The following is a 14,150-nucleotide window of genomic DNA, read 5'->3' on the forward strand; positions in this document are numbered from 1 at the left end:
TTATTATTATTATTAGGAGGAGGAGGAGGAGGAGGAGGAGGCCTGTACGAGGGATTGGGCTAATACCTATTGATTTTACTGTTAATAATAATAATAATAATTTTGGTAGTTGTTGTGATAAGCACTATGTGCCAAGCACTGTTCTAAGTGCTGGAGTAGATACAAGATAATTGGGTTGGACTCAGTCCCTGCCCACAGGGGGCTTACAGTTTTAATGCCCATTTTGCAGATGAGGGAACTGAGGCACAGAGAAGTTAAGTGACTTGTCCGAGGTCACACAGCACACATGTAGTGGAGCTAGGATTAGAACTCATGTCCCGACTCCCAGGCACATGCTCTTTCCAGAATTATCTGGCAAAGTGCAATGATGGTAGATTGACCGGAAGGTGAAGATAACCTGCAAAAGCCCTCATGAAGATGAGTGAGGGCCAAAAAGTGATATGTGAGCACCTTCATGAACAGGTGCAAGATCAGTGGAAAGAGCATGGACTTGGGGGTCAGAGGTCATGGGTTCAAATCCCGGCTCCGCCAATCATCAGCTGTGTGACTTTGGGCAAGTCACTTCACTTCTCTTTGCCTCAGTTACCTCATCTGTAAAATGGGGATTAAGACTGTGAGCCCCAGTGGGACAACCTGATCACCTTGTATCCTCCCCAGTGCATAGAACAGTGTTTTGCATGTAGTAAGCACTTAACTAATAGCACTTTTATTAACTAATAACACTTTTCTAGACTGTGAGCCCATTATTGGGTAGGGACCGTCTCTATACGTTGACAATTTGTACTTCCCAAGTGCTTAGTACAGTGCTCTGCAGATAGTAAGTGCTCAATAAATACAATTGAATGAATGAATGAACTAATGCCATCGTACTTCCCAAGCACTTAGTACAGTGCTCTGCACATAGTAAGCGCTCAATAAATACGATTGATGATGATCATTAACATTAACAGGAGAATAACATTCTTCTAGACTGTGAGCCCGCTGTTGGGTAGGGACCGTCTCTATATGTTGCCAACTTGTACTTCACAAGCACTTAGTACAGTGCTCTGCACACAGTAAGCACTCAATAAATACAATTGAATGAATGAATGAATGAATCATCATCATCACAAGATATCATGGCAAAAATTTCAGGACGATGGGCTCCAAGCAATCCGCTATGGCTCAGGAAAGAGGTCCCATCAACAGTCCTTTAAATCTCATGTGCAGAGGCAATTGGAGGGTCGAAAATAACCAGAAATAATCAGGAGGGCATAGAAAACAAAACTGAAGATAGGCGTTTTGCCACTGTATACAAACCTAGACAATCGATTATAGACTATATCCACAACTAGACTGCTAATTCTTAGGAAGGACCTAATAGTGTTAGTCCTGAAAAGGGAACTAAAATAATCAGAGGAAGTAAGATTATCAGTTGAGGAAAGCAACATGGATTTGTGGAATGGGCACAGACGTGGGAGTCCAGGAGACCTGGGTTCTAATCCTGACTCTGCAATCAGTCTGCTGTGTGAACTGGGGCAAGTCATTTAATTTCTCTGTGCCTCAGTGTCCTCATCTGTGAAATGGGATTAAATACTTATTCTCCCTCCTAGTTACACTGTGAGCCCTGAACTGGCCAGGGTCTATGTCTGAACTCGTTATCTTGTATCGGTGCTTGGCACATAGTAAGCACGGAACAAATACCACAATTATCTATTGGTAGATGAATGGAGAAACTGATTTGTGAGGATAAACTGAAAGAGTAGACATTGTTACGTTTTATAATCTGACAGTGTACACTATTTACATTCGCTGAGTAGGAATGGCATTTGCTGAAAGAAATAAACTTTTGAAAGCATCATATGGGAACAGGAACTCTGAATAAATAGCATAAATAAAAATGTATTACGGCATAAAACTTTGGTAATGTATTTGAAAAGATCAGAATGCAAGTTGAGGAAGAGCAGAGATGTGAATCCTTCAGAAAGAATACATTCTTAGGTTTTGAAAGTTTGGGGATATCAAATATATATATAGCTTAGGGAGTGGGTTGACATTTTCAAAGCTTGTTTCACAAATTTTGAAGAAAAAACCTTTATCCATAACATGTAGATTTCCCGGCAATACAGCTAAATAATTTGTGAGAAAATCTACAGAGAGCAACAAAGGCCCAGCTAGAGAGGTGAATTAAAAATCATAATAAAATAGGAACCATTCTTCATTAATTCCTGAAGCTATTTTCAAATCATAATTAAAGAGACAATAAAAATTAAAATTTGATGCCATTTTTCTGTAAGGGCTTTTTTATTTTGTCAAAACAATGAGCAGCAGAGATATTTAATGGTCGATTTAGTCTCGTTTCATTCAACTGTTCACAAGAACTGTTCATAGCAAAATGTCTGTGGTTTGGCTTTCAAAATGATGAAAAATCCCACCACACATAGTTGGATGAAATACACTTTTATTAATTTTACTATAAGCTTTCAAGAAAAATGGCACAAATAGCAGTTAGGTGAGCAAAGACACTAACTACATATATGAAAATAATGATAATTTCCATGTTATGCTTCTGTTCAAATATATCTGCTAAAGTCATAAGGTTGCATCAATGAGTGCTTTACAAAAAGTATTCTGTGTTTAAATTATTATGAACTTTGAATCATAAGCTTCTTACCTGGCACTCATAGAGAACGCAATTTCCACTGGTTGAATATATAGCTTTTCTCTCTCCTTCAAAGTAGGTTCTTTCTTGGAATTGACATACAGCTTTGAAATAAAGAGATGAACAGTTAATAATAATCATTTATTAGCTATTCAGATAATTTTACAGCACATTTCAAACACAGGCACCGACACCCAAGAGGCAATAGGGGCTAAATAGCCCATAGGATTGTTGTCCAGGGGCAGAGTCACAAACTTCACCTCCATAGTTCTTTGGGCAAGATAGGCCCAAATTTCCCTGCCCTGGTCTTGGATCCTGTAGGGGAGCAGAGTTGAAGCTGAGACGACAACCCTCTCAAATAGGAGGGAGAGAAGGATGCTATCGATATTACATTCTCAAGCTGTCAGATTTCGGGCTTCCTCTCCCAGACCCCTGCTAATCTCAGAGAGTTAGTTTTTCACGTTTTCTGATTTAGAAGACGTAGCCCATTTATTCCTTCCTCCCAGGACAACTATCCGGGGGTCAGAGTTCCAGAGGTCAGAGCATTGGTTTCATTCATTCATTCAATCGTATTTATTGAGCCCTTACCATGTGCAGAACATTGTACTAAGCACTTGGGAAGTATTATTCAGCAACAAATGGAGACAGTCCCTGCCCATGACGGGCTCACAGTCTTCAAGCTTAACATGTCCAAAACAGAACTCCTTATCTTGCCACTCAAACCCTGTCCTCCCCCTGACTTTCCCATCATTGTAGATGGCACCATCCTCCTTCCTGTCTCACAAGCCCATAACCTTGGTGTTATCCTTGATTCCTGTCTCTCATTCAACCCACATAATCAATCCATCACCAAATCCTGTCAGACCCACCTTCACACCATCACTAAAATCCACCTTTTCCTCTCCATCTAAACTGATATCCCATCTGGATTATTGCATCAGCCTACTTACTGGCCTCCCAGCCTCCTGTCTCTCCCCAATCCAGGCCATACTTCAGTCTGTTGCCCAGAGCATTTATCTACAAAAACATTCAGGACATGTTTCTCCACTCCTCAGAAAACTCCAGTGGTTGCCCATCCACCTCTGCATCAAATATGTACTCCTCACCATTGGCTTTAAAGCACTCAATCACCTTGTTCCCTCTTACCTCACCTTACTATTCCCCTACTACAACCCAGCATACACACTTTGCTCCTCTAGTGCTACCTTTTTACTGGATCTCTATCTCATTTAGCTTGCTGCCAACCCCTTGCCCACATCCTGCCACTGGCCTGGTACTCCCTCCCTTTTAGAATCCAACAGACAATTACTCTCCCCTCCTTCAAAGCCGTATTGAAGGCACTTCTAATAATAATAACAATGATACTAATAATTATGGTATTTGTTAAGAGCTTACTATGTGCCAAGCACTGTTCTAAGTGCTGAGGTAGATACAGGGTAATCAGGATGTCCCACGTGGGAGTCACACTTTTAATCCCCATTTTAAGCATGAGATAACTGAGGCCCAGAGAAGTTAAGTTACTTGCCCAAGGTCACATAGCAGACATCAATCAATCAATCAATCATATTTATTGAGCGCTTACTGTGTGCAGAGCACTGTACTAAGCGATTGGGAAGTACAAGTTGGCAACACATAGAGACATGTGGTGGAGCTGGGATTAGAACCCATGTCCTCTGACTCTCAAGCCTGTGCTCTTTCCACCAAGCCACGCTTCTCTTGAAGCACTTAAGCACTTTTCCAAGAGGCCTTCCCTGATTAAACCCCCCTTTCCTCTTCTTCCACTCCCTTCTGGGTCGTCCTTCGCTTTTCCCCCACCAGTTGCATGGAATTTATGTACATATTTGTATTTTTTTATATTAATGTCTGTCTCCCCACCTCTAGACTGTAAGCTCATTGTGGGCAAGGAACGTGTCAGTTTGTCATTGTATTGTACACTCCCAAGTGCTTAATACATTGCTCTGTACATAGTGAGCCCTCAATAAATATGATTGAGTGAATAAATGAAAGCCTTCAAGGCTGTAGCTCTGGGCCACTTCCCAGCCAGAGCGATAGCCCAACTCTGTGGGTTATAAACTAGCACCATGGTTCTGGCATTCTCACCCCTGTTTTCCCCAAAATAATTCCCGTGTGCTGCCTGCGTGGACCGGACAAAGGTGAGAGTGATGACTGGCTTGATCTCACGAATCCCCAGAGCCTGATGAGGGTAAGAAAAACCACGACAGTGACTGTAAGCTTGTTTTAAGCTCTCTAGACTGTAAGCTCATTGTGGTCAGGGAATGTGTCTGTTTATGATTGTTCTGTACTCTCCCAAGCGCTTAGTACAGTGATCTGCACACAGTAAGCATTCAATAAATACAACTTACTGACCAACTGACTGAGAGTACATTGATATTCTTCTTCTTTTCCCCATTTTTCTTCCCTCTTCTCCCTTTTCCAGGTCTTTCTCTGCTTTCTTTGCCCTCCTCCTAGGATGTAAGCTCATGGTGGGCAGGGAGTGTTTTCTACCAACAACTGTTGTATTGCACTCTCCCAAGTGCTTAGTTTAGTGCTCTGCCCACAGTGATCAGTAATTACCATTGATTGATGGATCGATTGATTCCCTTCCCTTTCACTCTCTTTATAGCTTTCCTTCAGTACTCAAACCCCTTCCCCATTCTTTAATTCCCTTCCCACCTCTAACTCTTTTTCCCCTTGTTCACCCAGTCCCTCAAAATTCCTCCTCTGGCTTTTCTCCTTGATACTCCCCATCCATCCCTCAACCTTAACCCAGGATTCATTCATTCAATCATATTTATTGAGCACTTACTGTGTGCAGAGCACTGTACTAAGCGTTTAATGCCCATGTTACTGCAAGGAAGACTAGAAACCCTGGTTTCAAGTGACCAAATACCAACACAACTCTAATGCTCCTATCGATAAAGTAGATAAGTACGGGAATTATTTCCAATCCCATTAAAGTGGTACAATATCCAGTGTGTAAGTAGGGTACAAGAAATTCTAGAATGAAATTACAGCCTAGCTAATATTTGCCCTAATATTTTCTTATCTTTTCATTTCCTTTCTCACCTCCCTTACCACCAAAACAATTGTAAACAAACTCCAAGCTCAATCAAAGCTGCACTGTTTTCCAGGGTTTGGGCTCATGTGACTACAGAAAACTTGATTTGGGGATTAGTCTGACTTAACAAATTTATGTGAGTTTCTGCTTCTCAGAATCCAACCATTTTAATCAATTTTCCAGCCTTCACTTGGCCTGTGGCGATATGTATCAGCTTTGGGCTACCGAGAGAAACTGGATGAAACCCCATTGGTCTAGCAGTCACTAAAGCTTCAGCTCAGTTTTCCCACATGCAGGTTCCTGAGATTCCTTTAAGAATTTAATGCAGCATTTCTATTTTATGAGGGCAAGTAATCAATGAACCATTCACTCTAGAGCAAATCGATCAATCGATCATATTTATTGGACACTTCTATTTGCAGAGCACTGTACTAAGCACTTTGGAGTGTACAATATAACAGATTTGGTAGACCCCATTCCCTTCCCAACACGAGCTCATGGTCCAGAGGTGTGGTATAGTAATAGTAGTGATAATAATAATAATAATAATAATAATAATAATAATATTAATGGTGTTTGTTAAGTGCTTACTATGTGCCAAGCACTGTTGTAAGCACTGGGGTAGATACAAGGTTAACACGTTGTCCTACATGGGTTTACAGTCTTAGTCCCCATTTTACAGATGAGGGAACTGAGACCCAAAGAATTTAAGTAACTTGCCCAAAGTCACACAGTTGACAAGTGCTAGAACCAGGATTCAAACCCATGACCTCTGACTGCCAAGCCTGTGCTCTTTCCATGAAGCCACGCTACTTCTCATTAGTAGTGATGACTAGTACGGTGCTCAGTATACCATAACTACTCAGTAAATAGCACTGACTGATTGATTAACAGTACTTAATGAGTTCTTGAGTGCATGGCATGCCACTAAGGACTTGGGAAGTACAACCTAAGTATAGGACACATTACATGCCCACAAGAAGCTTACACATTAATTAAGGTGACCCATAGAATTATTGACTTTGTATATGTGTACACATACTAAGGATGGTCATATTACATTAATTTTTATTTAAGAGGTGCACGTGTAAGAGCTGCCAAAGGATTAATAAAAATCAGGGTAATCACTAGGAAAGGCTTGGGAGAAGAAGGGAGATTTGAGGAGGGCTTTGTAGGTGAGGAAGGCTGAGGTCTAGTGAATTGGGGAGGAAAGGGAGTTTCGGGCAAGGGAAAAGAGATGTTTTTCTTGCTTGATTCAAGGGAGTGGTGATTGGCATAAGAACATCAGGCCATGTATTTCTGATAATGAGCCTGGTAACAAGTCTAGGACTTTCAAGTGAAGAAAACAGCACTGTGAAAAATGTTAACTTATCTAGGGTTGGTTTCCCCTGTACGCTTGCTGTGGGCAGGGAATATGACTATTATATTGTTGTGCTGTAGTCTCCCAAGCACATAGCACAGTGACCTGCACACAGTAAGTGCTCAATAAATAGGATTGATTGATCAATTGAATAATGCAACTGGTAAATGCCTCCTCCCCTCTGCTCCAATTCCATCAATCAATCAATCATATTTATTGAGCACTTACTGTGTGCAGAGCACTGTACTAAGCACTTGGGAAGTACAAGTTGGCAACATATAGAGATGGTCCCTACCCAACAGTGGGCTCACAGTCTAGAATTCCTGATATTCATTCATCCAGTCGTATTTTGTGAGTGCTTACTGTGTGCAAAGCATTGTATTAAGTGCTTGGGAGAGTTCACTATAAAAATAAAAAGACAAATCCCCCGCCCAACAACAACCTTACAGTCTTGAGGGAATATGTTCTGTGCGCACCAGGTCATGAGGATTTAAGCAGCCGCTCTGCTTCCTTGGTTTCTTCCCTCATCGGACATTGCCGCTATTTCCCTGATAATTGGCATCAGCTGTCCCCGGCATCACTGAGGAGACACCAACCTGTCTTACATTTCACCACCCTTATGGGAAAAAGAACAGCTACACAGCATGAAGTGTCTCTGCAAACCCTTGGGAAAGCTAGTGGCTGCTCTAATCAGAGTTGTGGCTCTGGGCGTGCCCTATGCTCTTAGCCTCCCAGAACTTGAAGTTCTTCCTCTCTAGACATAGCACTGCATTAGTTTTCGTTTTTATTCTATGTATTTGTCCTTGACTATTGTGCTGTTTTAGGGTTATATTATTTTATCATTCCTTTTGTGTCTGCTCTTTTATATCCCCCTTTTATACTGTGAGCCCACCGTTGGGTAGGGACTCTCTATATGTTGCCAACTTGTACTTCCCAAGCGCTTAGTACAGTGCTCTGCACACAGTAAGTGCTCAATAAATACGATTGATGATGATGATGATCTCAGATTCTGAGCCCCTTCAAGGTCAGGGACCTTATCTAGTTCCCAGCTTCACAATCTTTCCCAGGGCTTTCTACAGTGCTCTGCAGCTAGTAGTGCTTATTCATTTATTCATTCATTCAATTGTATTTATTGAGTGCTTACTGTGTGCAGAGCACTGTACTAAGCACTTGGGAAGTACAAGCTCATTAAATGCTATTACCACTATCAATCAGTCAATCTTATTTACTGAGCTCTTACTACGTTCAGAACACCGTACTAAACACTTGGGAGAGCACAATACAAGAGAATCAGCAGACCTGTTCTACTACCAGTCAGAGTCTCAAGAAATCAAATTCATTTAGGCAAAAATATCTGAACACTAAGCCAGTCCAGAGTGAAGAATTCCACTAACCAATTTACGGGAAGCAGTGTGGTATAATGGATAGAGCATGGCACTGGGAGTCAGAAGGTTGTGGGTTCTAATTCTGACTTTGCCACTTGTCTGCTGTGTGACCTTCGTAGGACAGGGACTGCGTCCAACCTGATTAGCTTGTATCTACCCTGGTGCTTAGTATAGCACTTAACAAATACCATTAAAACCCCCCGACCCGGGATAAGTTCTACATCCTTTTCCTCCTCATTTCCCCTGTTTGTAATTTGTTTCCATGTCTGTTTCCACCTGGAGACTGGGGTTAGGGACCTTGGCTACTAACTCTATTGTACTGTATTTTCAGCAAGCGCTCAATATATTCCATTGATCCAGTGATCTATAACTTCTCAGAATTGGTCAGGACTACATTTCCCAGAATCCCTCAAGAAAATGTGCTCACCTGAAAGAAAATTGATTTTAAGCAGTTGCAAACCCGAACCAATCCTTCGAATTGACGGTTGCCTTCATTACTCAGGCCCAAAAGATTTGGAGGGTTAATTAATTCTAACTTTATTGTGACTGGAGGCAGGCTAGTTTGTTCTAAGTGGGTGATTTTGCCTAATGATATTGGATGACTGCTGTGTGATTTTGTTAAACTAAGTAACACTAAACTGTTCCAATAACTGTAAAAACCGTCTAGGGGTGGTGGAAGTTTGTCTATGGTAGCTTTGTAAAAAGTCTATGATCCCCTTTAAAAATTCTCATCCTGTATTATTTCTGTACTTTGTTTCATTTGAAATGGAGTGAATCAATCATTTATAGTATTGTTGCCTCGAGTTTCCTATGTCAATCATGAGTGGGCTAATTATAATTGAATTATTTTTCTCTAATTCCTTTTTCATTTATTACTGTTTTGAAGAGCAATGCCTGACATTATCAAAACACCCATTACCCTTTTCATTTATGTTAGCTGAATGTTTACCATTGCTTGTACATACTGTGCGCACCTATCTATACCCACTTTATTTTATAAACAGATTATATGCTGTAATTTTCAACGAATGGATTTTATATTTCAAGAGCACATTTGCCAAATGCACAACTTACTTGATTTCAGGCATACTCTCAAGTAAGTCCAGTGGAGTTAATGTTCCTTGAAAATGTGGTCATAGAGTGAGTGGTTGTATGGAGGGATATATTTTTCCATTCATTCATTCAATCATATTTCATTCATTCATTCAGTCATATTTATTGAGCACTTACTTTGTGCAGAGCACTGTACTAAGTGCTTGGGAAGTACAAGTCGGCAACATATAGGGACGGTTCCTACCTAACAACTGGCTCACAGTCTAGAAGGGGCATTACAAATTAATATTCTTTCTCAGTGTTTGGAAAAATAATAAATTTCCTCTACATGCTATGTGCTCTAATGTTAAGCATCAATAAGCTGTTATTAACCTTTGCCAAAGTAATTCAAAGCCTTACTTCACAATATTAACTAAATGAAGAGTGGCAACATGAACGGGAGTCATCACAGAACACTACAAAAGTAGAAAATTTTTCTGATGATTGTGGTAGTGGTTTTCCAACCCTATTGAAAAATTTATCCAATTTAGGTTAACAACAGCCTTCTGATAGTCTTCATAAAGTACCCGATAGTAGACCAGCTCCTAAACTTCTCTGCCCACCATTAAATCCTCTATCAGTCAGAATTGTCTTTTAAAATCATTTGCGTAAATTCATCCACATTTTTGAAAATTAAAGCAAGGATGCTTAATCCCAAATCATTGATTTGTGGCATTCATTCAATCATTCAATCGCATTGATTGAGCACTTCCTGTGTGCAGAGCACTGTACTAAGCGCTTGGGAAGTACAAGTTGGCACTATTTAGAGACGGTCCCTACCCAACAGTGAGCTCACAGTCTAGAAGAGTCTAGAAGAGTCTAGAAGTGGCAGAGAACTTAATTCTTCCTTCGTATCTTTTTACACATGTCTAGACCATAAGCCCACTGTGGGCAGAGAACAGGTCTACTAATTCTATTGTAAGGTACTCTCCCAAGTGCTTAATACAGTCTCTGCATACAGTAAGCGCTCAATAAATCCCACTGATTGATCAACTGACATCTTGCAGTAATGCAGTGGATCATCGAACGCTGATAAAATCCACTTTGGACATTAATTTTCAGAATCAGATGCAAACCACCCAATACCTGGGTCATCCAGTTCTATATGAAGCTGTGTCCGCATTTCAACACCATCTTTGGTTATCGCCTTGGGGATCTGTTCAATAATTTGAAAACTCTGACCCGCACTGTGAGCAGAGATTCCTCCAAAATCCACTCACAGTTGATTGTTTAACCTCAGGCCAGGCACCATTAATGTTATTCACTGCAATCCAGATGTCAGAACGCCACCAGAATTGTTCCAAGAGTTGACCCAACTTCATTATCCACTGCAGTAATTGCCTGCATGACCCATATAATAAAGTTTGGAGATTGCATTCTCTGTTTGATCCATAGAGTGAAGCAAAGTCATAGTGTTTAGGGGAAGAAATGGTACTTTAAATTCAGGAAATGTCACCTTTATACAGAGAAAGGCCTTGAGAATTTTCCAACAACAAAGCTTTAAATGCCTAATTACCTCTCAGCAAATTACTTGGAACAACCTCACTGAAACTCCTGATTTACAGAGCACTAATATAAGGGTTAAAACTTCCAAGGTCATTAATGAAAGCACACCAATCAATTACACAATCATTTTTTAATGGAAAAATCATCTAATTGTATTTAAAAATACTTTTTAACATACACAAGGCAAAATTCATTATGTTAAACAGGTGACAGTGGTTTTAGGATTGTTTAATCATTAGAGTTAGGACAGATTCTTAAGTTCTCTAGAGGGTCTTCAGGAATTCCATGAAAAACATAAGAAAGGCAGAATTTTCTTCTAAATTACATTATTCCATTTTCATTGCTAGGTTATTATATACCTGCATTACTAAACTAATGATATTAATCAAGGTGTTTCATTGGGGAAAACATTTTGCTCATTTATTTTTTTTTAATTAAAAAAAAAATGTTTTCCATGATCATGTCTACCCAACTCTATTTTACTCTCTCATAGTTCAACTCTACCACCTCTATTGTACTCCCTCCAGTTCTTAGTACAGTGTTCTGCCCACAGTAAGCACTCAATAAGTACCATAGATGGATTGACTGATTGATTCCAAAAATAACCTGAACATTTGGTGGACTGCTATTCTGTCACCCAAAGGGTAGGGACAGACCAAACTTCAGCACATCAGGGACAGAAAATAAGGAAAAGGTGTGTCTGAAAATGGAATCCTGCAAATGCAAAGACATTATGGGTTGTGGCTAGAGATTGCAGAGCCACTAGTAGTAATGATAATAGTTTTAATGGTATTTATTGAACACCTTGTGGACACAATGTATTGTGCAAGACACTTAGAAACAGCGTGGCTCAGTAGAAAGAGCATGGGCTTTGGAGTCAGAGGTCATGGGTTCAAATCCCAGCACCGCCACTTGTCAGCTGTGTGACTTTGGGCAAGTCCCTTAACTTCTCTGTGCCTCAGTGACCTCACCTGTAAAATGAGGATTAAGACTGTGAGCCCCCCGTGGGACAACCTGATCGCCTTGTAACCTCCCCAGCGCTTAGAACAGTGCTTTCCACGTAGTAAGTGCTTAATAAATGCTATCATTATTATTGTCATTATTAGAAAATACAAAGTAAGCAAGGGATACATTCCCTTACCAAGAGTATTCTATACTCAAGTGAGGGAAGGCAGATATGAATGATTGACAAATAGCAGAACAAATAAGTGAAAGTATAATTGAAAAAAAGGATATTCATATAAGGGCTGAAGTTGGGTCAATTACTCGTGAGCAGAAAAACCAGAAATGCCAAAAGACCTCCTAGAGGGAATCCCATGACCTTGGTGGGGAAAGTCTGGAGCATCCTTGGAGATCTGGGGATTGGTAATCAGGCAGACGTGGAGTACCAGAGCAAATAAAGATAATAATAATGATAATTGTAGTATTTGTTAAGGGCTTATGCCAAGCACTGTACTAAGTGCTGGGCTAGATACAAATTAATCGGGTCCCACATGGGGCTCATAGTCTAAGTAGGAAGGAGGACAGGTATTGAATCCCTATTTTGCAGATGAGGAAACTGAGGCCCAGAGAAGCTAAGTGACTTGCCCGAGGTCACAAAGCAGGTAAGCAGCAGAGTTGGGATTAGAACCCAGATCCTCTAACTCCCGGGCTCATGTTCTTTCCACTAAGACAATCTGTTTTTCAAAGGGAATGGGGGAGAGAATGGTGGATCCCCACAATGAGAAAAAATATGGGGATGAGGGTTGAGAGAAAAGATGAGAAATGAAAGAGGAATCAGTGAATGCAGAGATGAAAATCCTCAAACCTCAAGAAATGTACTGACATGGAGAAAACAAGCCAGAAAGATAGTAATTCATTCAATTCCATCATATTTTTTGAGCACTTATTGTGTGCAGAGAATGTGCACACTTACTGTGTGCAGAGTAAGAGAATGAAGTGCTTAATTCATTCTGAGTTTTTCATTCTGAGGTTGTGGTAGGGCAAGAGAGGAATCAGAAGAAAGAGGGAAACATGGCATATGATGGTCTAGGCACTGTCCTAGGAGGGGAAGAGTGAGAATGTGAAGAAAAATAGGTCGACTAACCCCAGAAGAAAACAAACAGAGCAAGGAAATCTAAATGAAAGAAGGGGCTGAAAGGCACTAAGTGGGAGAAAAAAGCAATTTTGGTACAGAATCTTGGTTAAAGGGGGATAATCAAAGCAGGTGGTGTGGGGTTTCTGCACAGCCAGAAAAAGCAGGGGTAGTGACACCTAAAGATGGACAGAAAAAGAGCTCATGTTCTCTACACTGAATTTGGTTGGTAGTGTACTGTTGCAGTGAGATGCAGTAAACAAGGTAAGAGGTTCCTTGTAAATACCCGGATTCCATTTCCATCTCCTAAAAGAGGGCTCCCCTGATTGAATTCTCATTTCCTAATCCTATGGCTCCACTTTACTGTCATTTCATTTATTTTATTTTATTCATTTGTCTTGATGTTTGTCTCCCTCCCGTCTCCCTTTCCCCCCACAACCGTAAGATCATTGTGGGTAGGGAATGTGAATGTTTATTGTTATATTGTACTTTCTCAAGCGCTTAGTACAGTGAATTGAATGAACGAATGTCATTTCAACAGGTCCACGTCACCTATTCCCTTAGGTACTCATTTCCCACCCCCATAATATTTGGGTGAGTACCTTTTCATTCTTGTTCTTTCCCTACTTGTAATTCATTTTAGTGTCTGTTTCCCCACTAGAATGTAAACTCCTTGCGACCAGGAACCATGACTGCTATATTGTACTCCCCCAAATACTTAGTACAGTGTCCTGGACAGAATAAGTCCTCAATACAGCAGCATGGCTCAGTGGAAAGAGCACGGGCTGAGGAGCCAGAGGTCATGGGTTTTAATACCAGCTCTGCCACTTGTCAGCTGTGTGACCTTGGACAAGTCACAACTTCTCTGGGCCTCAGTTCCCTCATCTGTAAAATGGGGATGAAGACTGTGAGCCCCACATGGGGCAACCTGATTACCTTGTATCTACCCCAGTGCTTAGAACAGTGCTTGGCTCATAGTAAGCGCTTAACAAATACCAACATTATTATTATTATTAATACATACTATTAACCAT

The 14,150-nt window shown here is 40.6% G+C and overlaps 1 protein-coding gene across 3 annotated transcripts in view; it reads right to left on the reverse strand.

The window, feature by feature from the left end:
* NELL2 (neural EGFL like 2) overlaps window positions 1-14,150 on the reverse strand; it is a 445,624-nt gene that overhangs the window by 253,484 nt on the left and 177,990 nt on the right. For all 3 annotated transcript variants that reach the window (XM_038740515.1, XM_038740525.1, XM_038740506.1), the window contains exon 10: window positions 2,654-2,745. In XM_038740515.1, the coding sequence (XP_038596443.1) occupies window positions 2,654-2,745 (92 nt within the window). The remainder of the gene's footprint in view (window positions 1-2,653; window positions 2,746-14,150) is intronic.

Source organism: Tachyglossus aculeatus, chromosome 2, assembly GCF_015852505.1.
Source record: "Tachyglossus aculeatus isolate mTacAcu1 chromosome 2, mTacAcu1.pri, whole genome shotgun sequence".
Classification (NCBI taxonomy): Eukaryota; Metazoa; Chordata; class Mammalia; order Monotremata; family Tachyglossidae; genus Tachyglossus; species Tachyglossus aculeatus.